Source organism: Dermacentor andersoni, chromosome 9 (assembly GCF_023375885.2).
Source record: "Dermacentor andersoni chromosome 9, qqDerAnde1_hic_scaffold, whole genome shotgun sequence".
NCBI lineage: Eukaryota > Metazoa > Arthropoda > Arachnida > Ixodida > Ixodidae > Dermacentor > Dermacentor andersoni.
This window is the reverse complement of record NC_092822.1, coordinates 6232242-6251857: the sequence shown is the minus strand read 5'-3', so window position 1 is coordinate 6251857 and position 19616 is coordinate 6232242. Positions and strand designations below refer to the sequence as shown.

Sequence of the window (19616 nt, the reverse complement as noted above, 5' to 3'; positions counted from 1 at the left end):
ACTTTGTCGCCGATGTTGCATGTTACGGCTCTGTGCCGAAGTTTGTAGCGTCTGGCGTCACAGTCCTGTTGTTCGTGGATTCGCAGACGCGCAAGCTGCCTAGCTGCCTCTGCTCGTTCTGTTATCTCTTCAGCACCCGTCTTGTTGTCGTCAAATTCATGAGGAAGCATTGCGTTTAATGTTGTTGTAACCTCACGGCCGTATACCAGACTGAAGGGTGTCTTGCGAGTGGTCTCTTGACGAGCCGCATTGTACGCGAAGGTGACAAAAGGTAAAACCTCGTCCCAGTTCTTATGCTCTACGTCTACGTAGATGCTTATCATATCAGCGAATGTCCTATCGAGTCGTTCTGTCAGGCCGTTTGTTTGAGGGTGATACGCCGTTGTCTTCCGGTGGGCGGTACCACTTAGACGTAGAACGATATCTAAAAACTGGGCCATGAACGCAGTACCTCTGTCCGTGACGGCTACTGCGGGAGCGCCATGCCTTAAAACGGTGGATTCCAGAAAAAATCGTGCCGCTTGATCTGCTGTTGCCCGTTGCAGAGCACTTGTCTCGGCATATCTAGTGAGATAATCCGTGGCGACGATTATCCACCTATTATCAGTAGTATACGTTGGGAAGGGGCCCAGAAAGTCCTTGCCTACTTGTGCAAATGGTGTGGCCGGTACGTCAACAGGGTTCAGTAAGCTGGCTGGTGTGATGGATGGCGATTTGCGACGTTGGCAATCCAGACATGTCTGAACGTAACGTTTAACGACCGCAGTAAGTCTCGGCCAGTAGTAATTCTGCCGAATCCGTGCAAATGTGCGAGTGTAGCCCAAGTGCCCAGAAGTCGGCTCGTTGTGGCAGGCGTGTAAGGTTTCACGTCGAAGCGATGATGGAACAACAAGTAAGTAGTTGCTGCCGCTAGGCGAGAAGTTCTTGTAGAGGACGTTGCGACGCAAGCAGTACGATGCCAGCCCTCTTGCAAAGAGCCTCGGCACGCTGTTGGCTCGTCCTTCGAGGTAAACAATAAGCGGCAGCAATTCAGTGTCATCCCGTTGCTGGCGTGAAAGATCGGCAATATCTACGAGTCCCAGAAAGACCGTGTCGTCATCGTTTTGTGCTGCCGGCTCAACAGGAGACCGAGAAAGTCAGTCGGCGTCTGCGTGCCGTTTTCCCGACTTGTATGCAACAACAAAGTCGAACTCTTGGAGTCGAAGACTCCAGCGTGCGAGCCGGCCGGAAGGATCTTTCAAATTAATGAGCCAGCAGAGGGAATGGTGATCGCTAACGACGGTGAAAGACCAACCATACATATACGGACGAAATTTCAGAACTGCCCATACCATTGCGAGGCATTCTTTTTCAGTGGTGGAGTAGTTAGCTTCGGCTCGGGATAGTGTCCTACTGGAGTAAGCAATCACTTTTTCGCTGTCGCCCTGCCATTGTACTAGCACCGCCGCTACACCGACATTACTAGAGTCTGTATGCAATATCGTCGGGGCTTCCTCATCGAAGCGTGCTAATACGGGAGGCGATTGCATGCGTTGCCGGAGCTCGTGGAATGCCCGCTGCTGGTCTTCGCCCCAAGTAAAAGGCATATCTTCTCGGGTGAGCTGTGTTAGCGGCCATGCGATGCGCGAGAAATTTGCAATAAATCGCCGATAATATGCACAGAGTCCCAGAAAATGTCGCACGGCTTTTTTGTCTGATGGAATCCGGAAATTAGCGACGGCGGCAATTTATCTGGATCAGGTCGGACTCCTTGGCTACTGACGACGTGACCGAGGAATTGGAGCTCGCGAAAACCAAAATGGCACTTCTGAGGCTTCAAAGTGAGACCGGCAGAGCGTATCGCTTCAAAAACAGTTTTCAGCCTTCGTAAGTGTTCGTCGAACGTTCCGGAAAAGACAATCACGTCATGCAAGTACACCAAGCATGTTTGCCATTTGAGTCCGGAGAGCACAGTGTCCATTAGACGCTGAAGTGTTGCTGGCGCCGAACACAAACCGAAAGGAAGTACCTGAAATTCATAAAGTCCGTCAGGTGTCACAAAGGCTGTTTTCTCACGGTCTCTGTCATCAACTTCGATCTGCCAATAACCGCTTTTCAAGTCCATTGAGGAAAAGTAGCACGCGTTTCGCAACCTATCCAAGGAATCAACAATACGTGGCAGTGGATAAACGTCCTTCTTTGTGACCTGATTGAGCTTCCGATAGTCTACGCAGAGGCGCAGGCTGCCGTCCTTCTTCTTCACTAAAACTACAGGTGATGCCCAAGGACTATTAGATGGTCGAATAACGCCATCTTCCAGCATCGTCTTCACTTGTTTTTGTATTGCTTCGCGTTCCTTTGGGGCCACACGATAAGGGTTTTGTCGGATGGGTGTGGCGTCGACATCGGTAATGATGCGGTGTTTGGTAAGTGGCGTTTGACCAACTCTTGACGCAGAAGAGAAACAGCCCTGGTACTGATTGATGAGCTCAAGAAGACGGTTCCGCTCAACGGCCGTTAATGTCGGATTAACGTCTACAATAGGCGCAGCTGTGTGGATTGTAGAGGCCGACTCCTGCGCTAAGTGACAGTCTTGTATTTGTGTCACTTCGTCTAAATAGGCGACAGCAGTGCCTCTAACGATGTGTCGGCGCTCCTTACTAGAATTCATCAGCAAGAGTTCGGCGCTTCCGTCGATTACATTGATAAGTGCTCTGGCAATGGAGACACCGCAATTCAGTGCTAGCGCACTGATGTGTTCAGCTACTCCAGTCCCATTTTGCAGGCTGTCACAGTGCACCTGCACGAGAGAGCAACTCCGCGGCAAAAGTATGACGTCGTCCGCGGCAATACGTAAGCGAGGTTGTTGTTGCTTCTCATGGGTGACATTATCCGAACTCGTGGCAAATGTGACGCTTCTGTCACAGATGTAAATCACGGCGCCGTACTCACCTAGGAAATGCATGCCCAATATAAGTTCTTTACAACACTCAGCAAGGATGGCGAGGGTGGCGACGAAGGTTGAACCGGCGATTAAGAGTCGGGCCGTGCATTTCCCGGGAGGTGTCATCAGCTCACCTCCAGCGGTTCTTATGTTGGGCCCGTGCCACGGTGTCTTCACCTGCCTTAGTTTGTCGGCGACCTGTAAGCTTATGATTGAAAAATAGGAGCCAGTGTCAACCATAGCGGCTACTTCGTGGCCGTCAATGCGAATGATGAGCTCACCGCTGATGATGTCAGTTACGTCTTTCGTACTTGTATCCGTCGTATTCGTCGTATTTGTCGTTGTACTGGGCGTCTTTTTCGTCATCGTAGTCTTCACGTCGTCGTTCGTCGATAACGGGGGATGTGGAGAAGTTAGAGTACTGGCAACCTCACCCCCGGAGGTCGCTGCGGCTAGTTTCCCCGTCGAGGGCTAGGGGATCTGCCCCTAGTGACGTCGGCAAAACTGCGACGAGTCGGCGAATTGTAGCGCGCAGGAGATGGAGAAGGAGAACGTGGTCGGGGCGTCGTCGTATTTTGTGGCTGACTGTTCACAGGAGCGTCGTTGTAAGCGCGTCGACCGTCGTACGGAGAATAAGCATAGTTGGCTGGAAAGCTTGGATGCTGAGCGGCGCGATAGTTGTTCCATTTGTGGCAAACTCTATAGACGTGTCCAGCTTCGCCACAATGGTAGCACACTGGTCGACGGTCGACGGTGTGCGACAAATCGGTTTTCCGACGCTGGTAGTTCGGCGGTAACTTTCCATGGAGCCAAGGAGCGGCGTGCGCACGTCGAAAATACGGCATTGTTTGTGCTGGCATGATCGGCGGAGTCGGTAGAGTCGACTAGGGTGACGATGTCGGCTCTGTTTTTGGCGTAGGTGGTGTTGTAGTTATGGGTGTCAACGGCGTTGAAGTTGTGTTGAGTGGACGGCGAACAGCCTCCTCATAAGGGAGGCGCCGCGGAACGTTCCCACAGTCTGGCGCCGAAAAAGCTTGCCGGACTTCCTCCCGGACCACATCAGCAACAAAAGATAACGCTCGCGTCGGTTCCGTAGGCGCAACAACAAAGCCGAGCTGCGGAGGCTCTTCTCGCACCACCTCTCGGACAACTTCACGCAGCGACATGTCGTTTCTCGCAGCCAGTACAGAAGTGTTCGCCGCCGAGTTGCTCATGTCATGTTGGCGGTATCGTTGCTGCAGGGCCCGTTCAATGGATGTAGCCTCTTTTGTGAACTGTGCCACTGTTGTCGGTGGATTTCTCACAAGGCCGGCAAACAGTTGCTCCTTCACTCCTCGCAAGAGGTATCGCAGCTTTCTTTCCTCTGGCATGTCTGGGTCCGCCCTACGGAAAAGACGGGCCATGTCTACCGAGAACATAGTAACACTCTCATTGGGTTTTTGAACGCGGATTTCAAGGAGACGCTGCGCGTTTTCCCTCCTGTCGATGCTTGAAAAGGTATCCAGCAGCTGTGCGCGGAAGTCGTCTCACGTGGCAAAGCTCCTCTAAGCGGTTTACCTGCCACGTACGAGCATTGTCCTTCAAATAGAAATAGACACTCGAGAGTTTGTCCGCCGAGCTGGTCTTATGGTTGTACTGGGCGACGCGCTCGAACTGGTCTAGCCAATCTTGGGCGTCTTCAAAGGCATCACCATGAAAGCTCTCCGGGACCATAGGATTCTGTAGTGTTACTTGCGATGGAGCTGCGGTGGCCATGTTATTTGTTGAAGGCAAACGATTTCTCGAAGTTTCTTGCAGGGGACTGGACTCTGGCGCTAAGCCTAGCAGGCGACGACTGAACCGGTGGACCGGTGTTTCGATGCGCGACGGTGATTCCGGGCTCGATCTTCGGCTGCGCGAAGGGGTGCCAAGCATGAAGAATACCCCGCACCTCCACCAGTGTAACGACGTGGGATCGACGAGTATGCGGAACAATATATATATATATATATATATATATATATATATATATATATATATATATATATATATATATATATATATATATATAGTACTACATGATTTGTATTAGAAAGAGTCGCGTGGCTGGCGCGGTACATTGCAAACGGAGCGCAGTGTGGCGCGACTGCCTCGCTAATCGGGAGATCGCGAGAGGCAGCGCATTGGCGATGCGTGGGCGCGATTCACAGCAGCATCTGCAGACAGGCCTCCGCTCATGCAGGGCTGTGTTTCCATATATGGTATCGGTGAACAGACGACGCGCGCCACTCTGGTGCAGCCATCGTCGCCGCAGAGCCCATGTTGCGTGGCACTAAGCTTTTACGCTTTGCGCCTCATGGTTCCGCTGCGCCCCCCTCCTTCGTTTTCCTCCTCGCGCTCTCTTCGCCGTCTTTCACCCCCCGCTCCGGTTTCTCCCCTTCATCCTTCGTTGTGCTCGTTCGCTCGGTTGCGAGGGGCGCCGACGCAGGAACGGGCGCCTGAGACCTGTGCTCTAATATGAGCTGAGGTCTTGGTTGTGGGAAAACCCCTCGCCTGGACGTAGCATCCCTTGCGTACCCTGGGTAAACGTAGGTGCTCGTCGGGTGCGAGCCCGCTGGTCACAGCAGTCGCGTGAAGGCCGATAAAGCCCGCACTTGCGCGGTATTCCTCGCTCCCTTCAATTGAAAAACTGTTCACTGGACCCGCGATGTAACGCACTTCGGAAACAGCCCACTCATCAAGCGTAGAATTCGCACCACTTCAACTCGGCAGTTACAAGGAGCAGCGTACCATTCGAAGGGGACCTACCAGACGAACTATACGAGCGCGTTTTGCCACAGCGACACTAGTTCCAGGGGCGCTAATGTAAATTATTCTTTATTAATATTATAATAAAAGGCAATCGTATTTTCTTTGCGCATCACGTCTATTAAACAATTAAGAATTACACTTTCCTTGAATAAAGTAAAGCTTGACATGTTTTCCAATTCAAAAACGATTTTTTCTTAATAGTGTTCTTCCCCCGTCCCGCCCTCACACAGTTGCGCTTCAATTGCAACTCCAGTAACCTACCACCTTGTTGGCGTCGTTCACAATTGTTTCTGGGCCACCCAAAGCTTTGCGACCACGTGAATCGACATTGTGTCTTTAAGATGTCCCTATCACTTCCGCAAAGCCCGAAGCCGAGATAATCGAGTCCATTTTGAGCCACAGCAACAGAAGGAACAGTCATGCACGTGTCGATCTCATTGGATGTAGAAAAGACTTCATGTATTAATCTCAATTTTTCCGCTTTGTATTTCCCAAGAACACGTGCATTGTCGAATAAGGGCTTGCATTGGCATCATCTGCGGTGGTCAGCAAATGACCTGAACGCTCTAAAGCCTGCAGCTGCGCATGGTGCCCCCTCGGCCTGTCGTTAACATACCTGCCCGTCTGGCCAACATGACCAGTTCACAGGAGAATTTGCATAAATAACCCCCTTTCCAAAAGAAATGAGCGTGTCGTGTTTTCTCGCACAGACGTTACTTTTGTCATCTCACTCAATGACGGCCCGGCACATGCGTGCTGTAGCTTCTCCAGTGCGGCAAATCAACAGCACAAGAACGCGCCAATTGCTGGCCACATTCTCGACGCGGTGCGAAAGGTTTCTCAAATGGGACACAACGACTTTGGCAAAGAGTTCCTGCGGAACGCGCGAAAATGACACGCGAACATGCACACATAAACGCCCGGGCGTTGTGTCCTGTTTGTGCAAGTTGTCAAGTTCTTTGCCAAGTATTTGGCGCACGACTCTGCCTCTGTATATATATATATATATATATATATATATATATATATATATATATGTTCTAGCGGCGTGACTTGCTGCCATTTGTTTCAAAGGTTAATATAGTTGAATAGCAGCGTTCCACGTACGTCTCGTGGCGTCTCTTTGTCTCTGCGTTTCTTTTCAATTTTTGTTTACGTGCTAGAACCTGTCTCTATTGAACAACGGTCTACGTGATATGAGAAGAAGGGTGTCGATTCGGCCGCGGAAAGGTATGCCAGGCATTCCAATGGAACACATTTCAGATCGTCCACGTTAAGCAGAAACACTTCTTTAGCCTTCGACAACCCGTGCAGTTCCCGACAGCGGTCTGTTGGAATGTAACAGCACCACGTCCGAGCGCGGGAAGCACATGTACAAAGGGTAGTGTGGCGTCACGTGACACGTGGCAAGGAAACTGATGGACGCTCACGCAATGACCCTCGCATTATACCTCCTCGCAGGTCTGCTGAAGTATCAGCAAACCCCACAAGCCGGCACGCTTCTGCCCCGAAGTTTTTATCCCAACATGGACAGGTGCAGCGACCCACAAAGGAGCCGGTACTGCTTCCGAGCTGGTGACTGTTGTCCTTACTCGATTCCATTTTCGTTATTTAATCATCGCGTACTCTAGTTATACTCGAAGAGGGAGCGAAGGCGCATCTGTTGTGCGGGCTTCGTCCGCTATATGTGCGCATAAGTGAAGACTGCAACTCAACGCGACAAAAAAAAAAAAAAAAAGGAGGCCTTTGAAAAGACAACGTGGAGCACTTAGGAGGCGATGTACGAGTCACACCGAATCGAGTTGGTCGCAGGACAGATAAATTCCATTCACGTGCGTAACGTAAATTATTTCTATGGCGATGCTTAATTATGAAATAACAACTACTTTTCAGGAGCGAATGCTTCCGTAAACTTCACTCTTCGTGTCCAGCCGCTGCAGTAAAGAAATACGTCTATACGTTATAACGCAATGCATGTTTTGATCTGATTGATTCTGAAACGTTCCAATCAGCAAAAATATAGCAGCGTGCAGCTTATTCAGACGAGCTGCAATGCTTTCAGACGAAGCCGAAACGAACCAGCCGAGCTTTTTTGCAGTTACAGCGCTGTGTCATTGTTTCCGTAGTTTTAATTCTGACGCAATGGCGCATTCGTCTCTCGAGGGGACGAGAGGGTCAACGAGCACCCTGGCCTGACCTCTGTCCACACCATCTGGCTTCGGCATCACAACTTGCTCGCGCGGTACATTGGGCAGTACGTGAACGCGAACGACGAGACGCTCTTCCAACTGGTCAAGTGAGTACATCGGTGACTGCACGCCTGAGTCTTGCTTCGCGCTTCAGTGAGCCCTTCTTAACTTAAATGAAACGTGCATTCACCAAATAAGATACTAAAATACCGCATTTTATTTAAAATGTTTTGGCTAGTGCGCATTTCAATTCAGCTATGTTCCTTGCTTGTCAAGCGGCCGGGCTTCCGTCAAACAGTGAACTATTATTGGCTATTGTTTTTAACTAATCTAAAACCGTATTACATCAACATCTATGAGACGGATCAAGCGGGTGTTTTCACGGCGGACGAAATTATTGAATGTGGTGGGCATTATACTTGATTCCGGGAACCTCTACGCCTGTATATCGATTCTTCCAGTACTGTCTAAAGCATTAGAAAAAATTATTCATTGCCGGTTGACTAACTTTCTAAGTAAGCATTCTGTTCTTTCTGACTACCAGTTTGGATTTAGAAAACAGAGGTCGACTGAGATGGCATTGACTAAACAAAAAGAAATTATAATTTCCGCCTTTGAAGAAAAGCTTCTTGTTCTCGGGATATATATAGACTTATCCAAAGCATTTGATCTAATTGACCACTTTCTATTATCTCAGAAACTCAGTCACTATGGCATTAGGGGCATCAGTCTTGCTTTAATACAGTCTTACCTAAAGTACCGTAAACAAATGGTGTGTTTAAATGAAACCTCATCAGATGTTGAGCCAATCTTATCCGGTGTACCACAGGGAAGCATTTTAGGGCCTCTGTTGTTTTTAGTTTATATAAATGACATTTTTCATATCCCCTTTCCGGTTCATCTCGTAGCTTACGCTGATGATATTACAATGCTCGCCACAGGAAACACACTAGCTGAGTTATCCATCTGTGGCAACCAATTTTTGGAACATTTGCGTCACTGGTGTAATAAAAATTGTCTTAAAGTTAATACGAATAAAACAAAAGCTGTGATATATAGAACAAAAAATAAAGTAGTAAGTGGTGATATCGAACTATTATTAGGTAATGACAAGATTGATATTGTATCCAGTATAAAATCTCTTGGTGTTATATTCTCTGAGACACTCAATTGGGACCTACAAGTTGAAAATATTCGTGCTAAAATGAACAGGTTAAATGGGGTGTTATGCAAACATAGGTTAACCCTTCCCACACAGGTTAAACTCCTCATTTATAATTCATACATAGCGCCAGTGATTACTTATTGCCACACAGTTTGGGGTACAACGACTCAACACAATAAACAGCGCCTTTTAATTGCACAAAAGCGTGCGGTAAGGCTGATAGCTAATATACCGTGGAATGCTCACACCAGAGAATATTTTAGGCAGTTCAATATTTTAAGTGTAACTACCTTGTATGTGTTCAAACTTCTTTACATTTACAAAACTGCTGTAGCAACTAACAACAACCTTATGCTAACAATGTTTCAGCTTGTACGTCATGAACCTACATATGATGTACGTCATTCTATGTCATGGTCCCTACCGTTAAGTCGCACCAAATACCGCACACAATCTTTATCGTACAATCTGCCTAGGTATCTAAATGTTCTCGAAGATAATCGTTTTTCCCTTAGGTTGCTTTCTATACAAACTTTCATAGAATTGATCAATCTTATCGGGCTTTCGAGCGAATAGCTCACCTGTGTAACTGTATTGTAGTGGACTTGAATGAATTATATTTATCTGTATTTTTTGGCGTTAGAATTGTGTAATGGGAATTGACGAAGAAATTGTGTAATTGCGTTAATTGTGTAAAATCATAACAATGTAATAGATTCCGTGTAAAAATTGCAGTTATGCAATAGATTACGAGTATTGTGATTTTGAATTCTGTTTGTGTATACTTTGCAACCTGTCGTATTGCCTTTGTTTCTCACCTCACTGCTGCTCTGTAGGGCGTAGGGGGTCCTCAAGCTGCATTCGGCAGCTTTTTCCCTTCCGTCCTCTCTCATTTCTGTACTTTGTTTTGAGAGAAATAAATATCTATCTATCTAACTACTGCAGGGGGAACAACTTGCGAAGGATCATACAAGCACTATTCTTCGAGAGAGGTTACCAGAAAAATGTCTTTCTCAGTAGCTGATGTAAAAACATCGCCAGAGACAAGCACACGTGACCTGACGGTCCAATGCGTCTCGCGGCAGTCGGGCAGCAGCGATGACGCACTGCTTCCCGGTCAGACGTAAGCGGCGAAAAGATCTCGCCGCGTCAGGCAGTCCGTACCGCGTACAAAAACAAGAAACAAAACGTGTATGGTGTCTTCGAATGATCGCCTCCATGCTCCGAATCAGTCGAGTAGATCCGGGGTCCGAGGCAGGGGACGCAAGCCGGACATGACTCGCTCTCGGAGCAGGAAATGGCAGAGGCGAAACCACGGGACTACAGCAAACGTCCGATTTCACTTAGCCGAAGCTCCGGTGCTTGGATGAAAGGAAAATACTAGGAGGGGGCGTCACGTGATTGTGCTAGCTTCGGCAAGCCAACCTCCTCTAAAGCCGCCCCTCCCGCTTGCCGGGGCCTTGTGCGCAGTGCCTTTCGAGTAGGAAGCACATTGTTGCAGGACCGTTCGTGTTTGTTTGGCACGCGGTAACGATTAAAGGTAACGATTAGTGGCTTAGTGGCGGCTGCCGTCGAGGGCACGGAGGCGCGCATAGGAAGTGCAACGCGTGCGTTTCTGCTACCACGGGCGCCGTTCTTCGCTTCAAACGCGCCGCCTTGAAACGTGGAGACGGACTGGGGAGCCAGACCCGTGGCGGCATAATTTTCGAAGCATCACTTGCGCTTACCACCGCAGTTAGTCGGCGCAGCTCGAAACCCGTCCAGAGTATACGCGCCCCACGCGTGGTCTGTTGTTCGGTCAAATCGGCTGTTGTGTCCCTGAAACGCCGGTGCGTATTTTCTTGCTAATTTTTGTTCCACTGCCAGCACCTATATAGGACATGACAAGATCTTTCGCGCGATAATTATCTGACGCGTGATTGCTGAGTAAAAGCTTCTGTTGCGCGTCTTTCGTTGTGAGAAAAAAAAATAAATAGCATTACCCTGCACTCTAAAAGCGGAAGTCGTCGCCTTTCCTTGAGGTTTACGTGCACTGTTTTGAAACTTGCGTGGTGCGAGGTGGTCACCCTGTCGGGACGTGCCTGCTGAGTTCTCGCCGGTCTGTTGAGAGGAACAACGCATTGAGCGCAACGACAGCGTCGACTGGGACCGTCTGCCACAACAGTGGGCCTCAAATACGGTCGGGGTCCGTGGCTCGCCATTCCATCGTTGGGCACAAGATTGGAGAATTTTTTGCACTCGGAAAAGCAGTTGCTGTGGACCCTGGGCGCTCGGTTCAGCGCCTGCACATGGTGGCAGGGGCGAAATACATCATATCGTTTCCCAGAAGATGCCCCCAAACGCGACGAATCGCCGTCGGAAGGGCGCCTTGGTTGCCTTCACACGTTTGCAGGGCGGAAGGTTTCCTCGTTTCCCTGCAACCACCCCGAAACGCGACCAGTCGTCCGTTACGTGGTCGTCGCGGGTTGTTGGGCTTAATGCCGACGCCTTCGTTCGCTGCTGCATTGGCGCTTGTCTGCTGCTTGCTTAGGCGGCGAACCGCGTGGTGGTTCGGTGCTTTAATTAGCTGACTGACGTAAGACAGACTCGACTGCTTCACACACTTGAATTCCTTCACTCGATCTCGGCGTGCGTTTGCCATGCCGACTATGTGCGCATATTCCAAAAGCCCCGCAGCAGACGCAAAGCGAGCCGACTAAAGCTACTGCTTGCCTATCACGCCGAGGGCCTATTTGCCATAATCCCATTCCTCTAAATTTTTTATGACTAGGCTTCAAAATTGTCGCGTTACGCTCCCTCCTAGTATTTTCCTTCCTCCGGTGGGACGAGCGTTCGCCGAGACATCGAGTGGACCGTCGCCAACAGCGGCGGTGCTGTGCTGATGTGCTGACGCGGCGCTCCGAATTCGGGCGACTGCTCTTAACGTCGCTCGGAGCGTGCTCGAAGGAGAGCGACCGAGAAGAGGCCCTCTCTCCACCCGTCGAGGGCTTCGAAACGAGCAGCCGAGGATGCATTTGATCAGGGCATTCGAGCGCATACACAGAGAATGGTCGAGTGGGCTGAACGGCACTCGGTGGCACCGCGTGCGGAAAAATTCTGCGAGCGAACTGGATTGGGGCGGAGACGCGCCTCACGCGCTCAGACCGATCGCGCGCGTACACTCTTATAATGGGCTTTATTTCCATTGCAAATTTATATTGATAGCTTTGTGCTACGTATAGATAATTGAGGCATGGTTGTACAGCATGACGCCTTCAATTTTGCTGTCGTTGTCGTCGTCTGCTGGCCAGAGCATGTTCGTGGCGCAGACGCTCGCGGACACCCACTTTTTCTCGCCGAAAGTCTGTGAAGAACAATTTTCGGTGGCTTTAGTTGCTTTGTGGCGACCGCGGCTCTCGTCGGCCGGTACCACATGTAGCTTTAGCCAGGTGAACTGCTGTTTTTAATGCTGTGTTTTAAAAGTAACACGTCATTTTTGCCACAGAAGTGTACTACTTAAATTTGGGGGTGGGCTAAATGAAATTTGTGGGTCGGCCAACTTGAAATTTGTGGGTGTCCCACTCCCAAATTTCAGGTTGGTTCAACCCCAGATTTAAACTTGGCTTATCCGCAAGTTTATGTTGCCCAACCCCCAATTTTAGGTTGGCCCGCCCTCAATTTTCAGTTGGCCTCCCCTACTATAAATTTCCCCATGCATTTGCTATGGAGCCCTATGTATCTCTCTCTATAGGTGTTCTCTCTGATAACTTTTAATTGATTTAAGTTGATTCTAATCGCTTATAAAGCTGACAATCATCAACATTTACGCTATTATAACGAGTAAATGTCCTAACTCCGCAAATTAGGCATTTTTCTGCTGATACAAAGCATTGTATGCCTGCATACAGGCATACAAGGCAGCTGAGGTACTCGCCAAAGAATGGTTACGCATTAACAAACTCGCAACTTAAAGCTCATCCGCAGCTGCTCACTAGTACCCACTAGTACCTAACGATGGGTAGATAAGCGCCCTCGTGCTTAAGTCCCATTACAAACAGACACAATGCGGTATACGTGCAATAAGATCGGACGCGTACTTGAGCAGAATCCCAGCCACACACAGCGACGCGCCAGTGAGGATTTAAAGCGTGCATTTAACATCGAGGACACGTGTAAAGTATTGCATCTCCCCAATGGTTCCCAACTGAAGAAGACCCACAGGCGGCCGTACATAAGCAAAGAGAAACGAACAGGTGAAATTCCCGTCTTCTTAGGACGATATGTGCAGCCGAAAGCAGCGCACGATTTCACCGTGCCTACTGAGGTGCTGCAGTGCTCTGGAAAAGCGTGCCGCAATCACCAAATGCCGTTGCACGAGCAGCACGCTCCGTGCTCTGCTACGAACCACGGCGGCGCGGGCTTTTTGCCGCGGCGACCAGCTGCACTTTCGGTGAGCCGCCTCCACTTTTTGGTACGTAACCTTCTTGTTGGCATCCAACCCAGGCAACAAGCGTAGCTATCGGCGATTTCACCGCAACGCCAAGAAAGCGGCCGACTCGCGATAGTTGGTGTGAGCCCCTTCCGTCAAACTGTCGAACATTCTGCCGCCTAATTTTTGTTGATTTCGGCGCTTCTAAAAACCAATTCTTGCGAGCTTCACGTACGCTCTACTTAAACGTTTAATCTACAATGTATACACAGCGATTGCATGTTTTGTTAGAAAAGCGAGCCCTTACGTAGCCGTGTTGGCAAGTGAGCTGCCGTCGACGTGCATCCCCGATCGCGTCTGCACAGAATGCCCTGCATTGTACAGCGAGTGAAGAAGCACGGAATTATAGAAGCGCACATTACCGATCTGACACGCTCTCTTTAGCGGTACGAACTATATGCGTCGTCTCATAGTACAACGCCGGAAGAACTTTCGAGTATTTATCAGTTGTCTGCTAGCGATACGGCCACATCAGTCTCCCGAGAAGCACAAAGAAATAATTGCTTCGAGCGACAAATCAAACGGCCCGACATGGGTCACTCGCGTCTATTCGCGAACGAAGACGAATCGAAGAGCTGAGTTAAGTGTGCGGTAAAAGTTGCGCTTCTCTGCTTTCATTAGTTTACAGTTATGATAATTAGTTGATTGTGGTCTCAAATTCAACATCTTCTTGATCGTGAAATGCTACAACGCGAGCGGATTTAGTCGAATCACTTAGTCGATGGGTAGCGTATAGAGTAATTGCCCTGTTTGCAATAAGCACAGGCTGTCATAGCATCGCGTCCAGCTATGGCCACCGTATGGAGTGCGTTTTCCTCTCTGTCAAAGCGCACGTGGAAGCAGTTGCCACGGCAACGACCACGTGCGCGCGCGCTGCGCCAGACAGGCATGCACCACAGAGGGAAACGTCAGCGTGCCTGTTGTGCCCGACGTGTACCGACGTGAAACGCGGAAGAGAACCAAGGAGTAACGTCGCACGTACTTGAACAAAAACATTGCCGGATCTGTCTAACGTGAATGTGAGCAAATTTGGAGGGCGACGTAAGACGTACATTTAGCTGCAGCGTTTCTTCAGCTGCGCCAAATTTTCTAAATCACCTGTCGCCGATAGCACAATCGAATCAAGTTATTGGTTGAGGTGGACATTACTTTCATGAGCAGGGAAATGCGCAATTGAATAATTCGCGAAATTTTACTAATTAATTTTTGACTAACTACTTTACAATACTTTCGCAAACTACAAATTGTTGCTTGGGAATTTGCGAGGCATATTGTCTTGCAACGAATTCTTACGATGACACCGGTTTAGGGATATGCGCCGTCAAACTTGCGGTAAAAGTGCAGTGTTCCACTTGTTTTAAGAAAACGCTGTTTTATATATTGAACCACAGCATTAAGATGTGCTTCACTGCACACTTTGACGATTAATACCTCCAAGCTGGCGCCATCCTGAGGCTTCTTTCCAAGTGGATGTCCCTTGGAAACTCACCGTCTACGATTCATATATTGTAATATGTGCTGTAAACTAATTAATTACAAAGTTAATTAGAACATTTCTTTAAGTTATTCAGTTAGGCCTCTTGATTGCTCTTAGAATTAGTGCCCGCCTCATCGAGTAACTTAGTTCAACAGTTAGAATTGTGCTATTTGCCACATGCGACTTTTAAAATTTTGGTGCAGCTAGAAAAACACGTGGTATAGCAAAAATGTCGGGCCTTTAGGATGCCAAGTGGTCAACTAGACGTGTACACACTATAAAGAGGCTGCCTAAACTCATTTTTGTAGGGGTTGCGAAAAGAAAGGGTCCACACTGACCCGTCAGATTGTGCGTCCCAAAGCAGCGTAACGACCTGCAGCCGGAGTCGGGAGCCCCGAATATATTTTGTATATAATAACTAAGCCTAAGTGTTCTCGAATTTCGCCCCAGTTGCATCAGCCTGGGAAAGCACGTGCCACCTCGCGACCAGCTGCAGAACGCGATTACCCACGGCTATCTGAAAGAAAGAGCAGTGCGTGTTATGCTTTCTCCTTTCTTGCCTGCTTCTTTTTTCTTTCTTGTTTCTTTTCCTTTCCTGAATTTTCTCACTACAAAATTTATGTCATTTATCAAATGTAGTCACCTGGCCATGCAGTTTCTATGCATTGAGAGACGTACCTCAGAGGAGAAATGCAGTAATCTATGAGCATGCGAGAAGTATTCACCCTGAAGTAAATATCATGGCATGGTTGTCACAGTGACGGAGATGTGTCACATGGTTACTGAATTTGCTTCGGCGATTGTTATAGTCGAGCTTTTGATCCCGTGGTCGAAATCGCATGTTAAAAACATTTTTGACTGCAGGCGTATTGTGGAGTCGCAGTTCCAGCACATCGTCTATAGCGAGTGGCTGCCGGTGATAATAGGGCCGGATGCGATGAGCAACTATCAGTTGACGCCCAAGACGTCCGGATTCATGGCCTACGATCCCAGCGTGGACGCCACAATGATCAACGAATTCGCCGCTGCGGCGTTTCGTCTAGGTCACACACTCATCAACGGAAGTTTCCTGCTGTGAGCCATCCTCAATAAATTCAATCAATCGGTGTCTGTTAATTAGGCTTTATCGCCTTGATAAATGCACATTTCAGATATGAAGGCTGACTGAACCCGATGGGTGTACTGTAAGAGTATTGAGAGAGCGCACCTTCTAATCGACGTCAGCACAGCGTGCAAACTGCGCGTGACCAATGCAAAACGAGAACGATATTATATGAGGATATTGACTGGTAATATGTAAGTGAGAACATAAAGTGGGAAAAGAAAACAACTGCCTACAATCAAGTAGGATGAACTGCCAGTATGCTTTTATTCCAAAACCATTTAAAATGTCATTACGACAATCAGTAATGTAGGGCTTATTGTATCGCATGGCTGTTTACGAAATACTATTCAATGCGCTTCAGTCAGAAAATAAATTGTGGCGGGGCGTGGTACTTTTTTTTCTCTTCGTCTTATTGCGCTGTATTCACTGTCGTTAATTTTCCTACCACAAATAGGAAATTTGGAGACTGTATATAGACATATAGATTTAAGGAAAAGCTAAATTTTGATTCAAATTCTCTTTTCTTTCGCACAGCGACACGGTGAACGGGCTTTTTACGTTCGATCTCCAAGAGAATTACTTCTTCCCGTTCAACTTCTACAACGGCGACCTCGACGACGTCATTCTAGGGCTTGTTAAGCAACGTGCTCAGACATTTGAAAAGTAAGGAGGCCTAGCAAGGCAAGAACGTTTGAGTCGTTTCTATTCACTCTCGTGCTGATTTCTCATGCATGGCCAGGCATAAAGGTGCATTGACACTAATTTTAATTCTCTTGGCATTCTTAGCCTACTTCTGCCCCTCTGTGTCTATCTATATTGCTTCCTTGCGCCGCTATTGAAGCTAAAGAACCTCTAATGTTTCTCCGTTGCTGTGCAGGATACCAACCCGCACCACATAAGTTCCTCAAGCACAGCAGCCCGGTCGCTTTAGCGCTGCGCCGTACATGAATGACCGCAGGCAGCGTTGGCTTAATTTTCACCGTTAGCTCGCGCCGGCTCGCCACCGGTGCAGTGTCCGAGTACCGACACAAATCCCCTCCTCTCTTTGGCTGCGAGGAACAGAGCGCGCACCGACCCCCCCCTACGTCAACATGGTATATATATATATATATATTTATAGTCATATCATAAGAAGCCAACAACCACTGACACCAAGGACAACATAGGGGAAATTACTTGTGCCTAACAAATGATATAAAGAAACGATAAATCAATGGAAATTAAAGTGAATGAAAAAACAACTTGCCGCAGGTGGGAACCGAACCCACAACGTTGTGGGTTCGGTTCCCACCTGCGGCAAGTTGTTTTTTCATCCACTTTAATTTCCATTGATTTATCGTTTCTTTATATCATTTGTTAGGCACAAGTAATTTCCCCTATGTTGTCCTTGGTGTCAGTGGTTGTTGGCTTCTTATGATATGACATAAAAATCGGGCCCTTCTGCGAACCCCCTTTCTTCTCGTTTATATATATATATATATATATATATATATATATATATATATATATATATATATATATATATATATATATATATATAATATGTGTGTGTGTGTGTTTTTGGAAGTAAATGCGTGCTAATCTATTCCTGACGGCGCACATATATGAGCGCAAAACCGGAACAATCAGGAAAGCAACCAAGCGAAGTAGCATCTCCTAAATTTGAAGCACAGTTTAAGCCCGCAATCGAAAATGCGCTTCTGCAGTCAGTAAAATTTGAGCTATTCGAAATGCGACAAGTGTGCTCTTCAGACTGGTGTGGTTGTTTAGAGCAGTTCCACGCGCCTTTAACTAGAGAAGGTCCGAGTGGAAGCCCCTTCGTCATTCTCACTTTTCTCTTCGACGCTGACTCACTCGTGGCGTTCCATTGGCAGGTTTGTGACGACTGGTGTGACTCGACACCTGTACCGGCTTCGCAACGAGAGCTTCGGACTCGACCTTGTCGCCCTCAACATCCAGAGGGCCCGGGAGCACGGAATCAGGCCCTACGTGGATTATGTCAAGTTTTGTGGCAACATCGATATTACTTCTTTCGACCAACTGAAGCAGTACATCGACAACAACGTAGTCGAATTGTACAAGCAACTTTACAAGTAAGCCTCACTTCTTAAAGTCTGCAATTCTGTGTTATTGAGCTGTTACGAAGTGCGTTCACAGGATACAAATCATGATACATATGTGGGAGTTGTCGCACTGGGTGCCCGTTCTACGCGATGTGCGTGTGCTCAGAAGTGAACGGTGAAGAAGTGTTGCCGATAGCCTTTTCATGTGCAGTACCCCCATAGACAGGCCCTATGACAAAGAACTTTTCTGCTTCGTACATGTATCGTTCGTTTCAAAAGTTGTGCTGCACTTTTGAAGATACTACTATCGGTGGGAGGAGGTTAGGGAACATCATAATAGGTACCTACGTCAGGACATAGAGCGCTGTCCTGAAATGTGTACACGCCTGACAGCATTAATGTCATGAATTAATATTTCGGGCAGCCTTGCTTTCTATCATGTGGACATTGGTGTGAATAGCAAGCTTTTCTAGATTGCACGAAGTAAATTGCTTTATATTTTGTGAATCAAGCGGCTTACATACCCAAGAATCCTAACTGCTTGTTTTTGGCTGGTGGCTAAGCACAGAGTCTGTGAAGACACTAGTGGCATGGTAGATGAATATGCTATAGGCAAGAACTGGACACTTCCTTCTGATTAAGTACACATTTTACCTTTTCTGAGAAAAAGCGATATGCATGTAAAAATGCACAAGTAAGACAAGTAATAACAAGTAAGTATAGAGTCACAGGTATGGTGATATATGATATTCTGCTAGCAGGCAGCAGAATTGCGTGAAATAAATTTTGCCTAGAGTTCTTCCTCACTGGCTAGCTATGGTCACGTTACTAATGCAGGCAGAATTGGGTAAGCGAAAGTTTGCCGTTACTTTGTATATTCACCCAATTTGATTCTCTGGTTCGTGTTACCTGTTTTGGCACGAGCCTTCAGTTTAAAGCGAACAATGGCACAAATGGCACAAGTACCAGCGTTATGTGGCTGTAAAGTGCTTTAATTTCTGTGTTCGTGTTCATTCTGCCGACAGTCATTACCGACAGAATGTCACTACCGACAGTTATTACTGAAATACTGAACGCAGCTGCACTACTTTGTATACTAGTGAGATGGATTCCACTGCTCATTGTTCTGTCACGTGTTGTTCTTCAGTCATACATGGTGACTGCATTTGGTGTCACGAGTTATAGGCTCATTTTCACTTGGACGTTTCGATGAAGTGAAATGTGCCTTTTCAACAGTCAATTTAGTGGAAAGCCGCCACTGAAATGATAGCCCTAAGACCAATTCCTGCACGCTGTTGGCCGATCAGATTGTTTACATCACTTCAGCTACACTAATAATCACACAGCTGAACCTGCTACATGTAGTCAAGTCAGCGACATAGGCAGGGGAAGATGTTGCATGTACGCAACCGCTACTCATCCCTTGAAATGTGCAT

The 19616-nt window shown here is 47.8% G+C and overlaps 1 protein-coding gene across 3 annotated transcripts in view; it reads left to right on the top strand.

The window, feature by feature from the left end:
* The window catches only part of LOC126526927 (chorion peroxidase-like), a 111082-nt gene that overhangs the window by 76320 nt on the left and 15146 nt on the right, over nt 1-19616 (top strand). For all 3 annotated transcript variants that reach the window (XM_072284425.1, XM_055068444.1, XM_072284426.1), the window contains exons 8-12: nt 7175-7288; nt 7877-8009; nt 15877-16086; nt 16652-16780; nt 17992-18210. In XM_072284425.1, coding sequence (XP_072140526.1) covers nt 7175-7288; nt 7877-8009; nt 15877-16086; nt 16652-16780; nt 17992-18210 — 805 coding nt within the window. The remainder of the gene's footprint in view (nt 1-7174; nt 7289-7876; nt 8010-15876; nt 16087-16651; nt 16781-17991; nt 18211-19616) is intronic.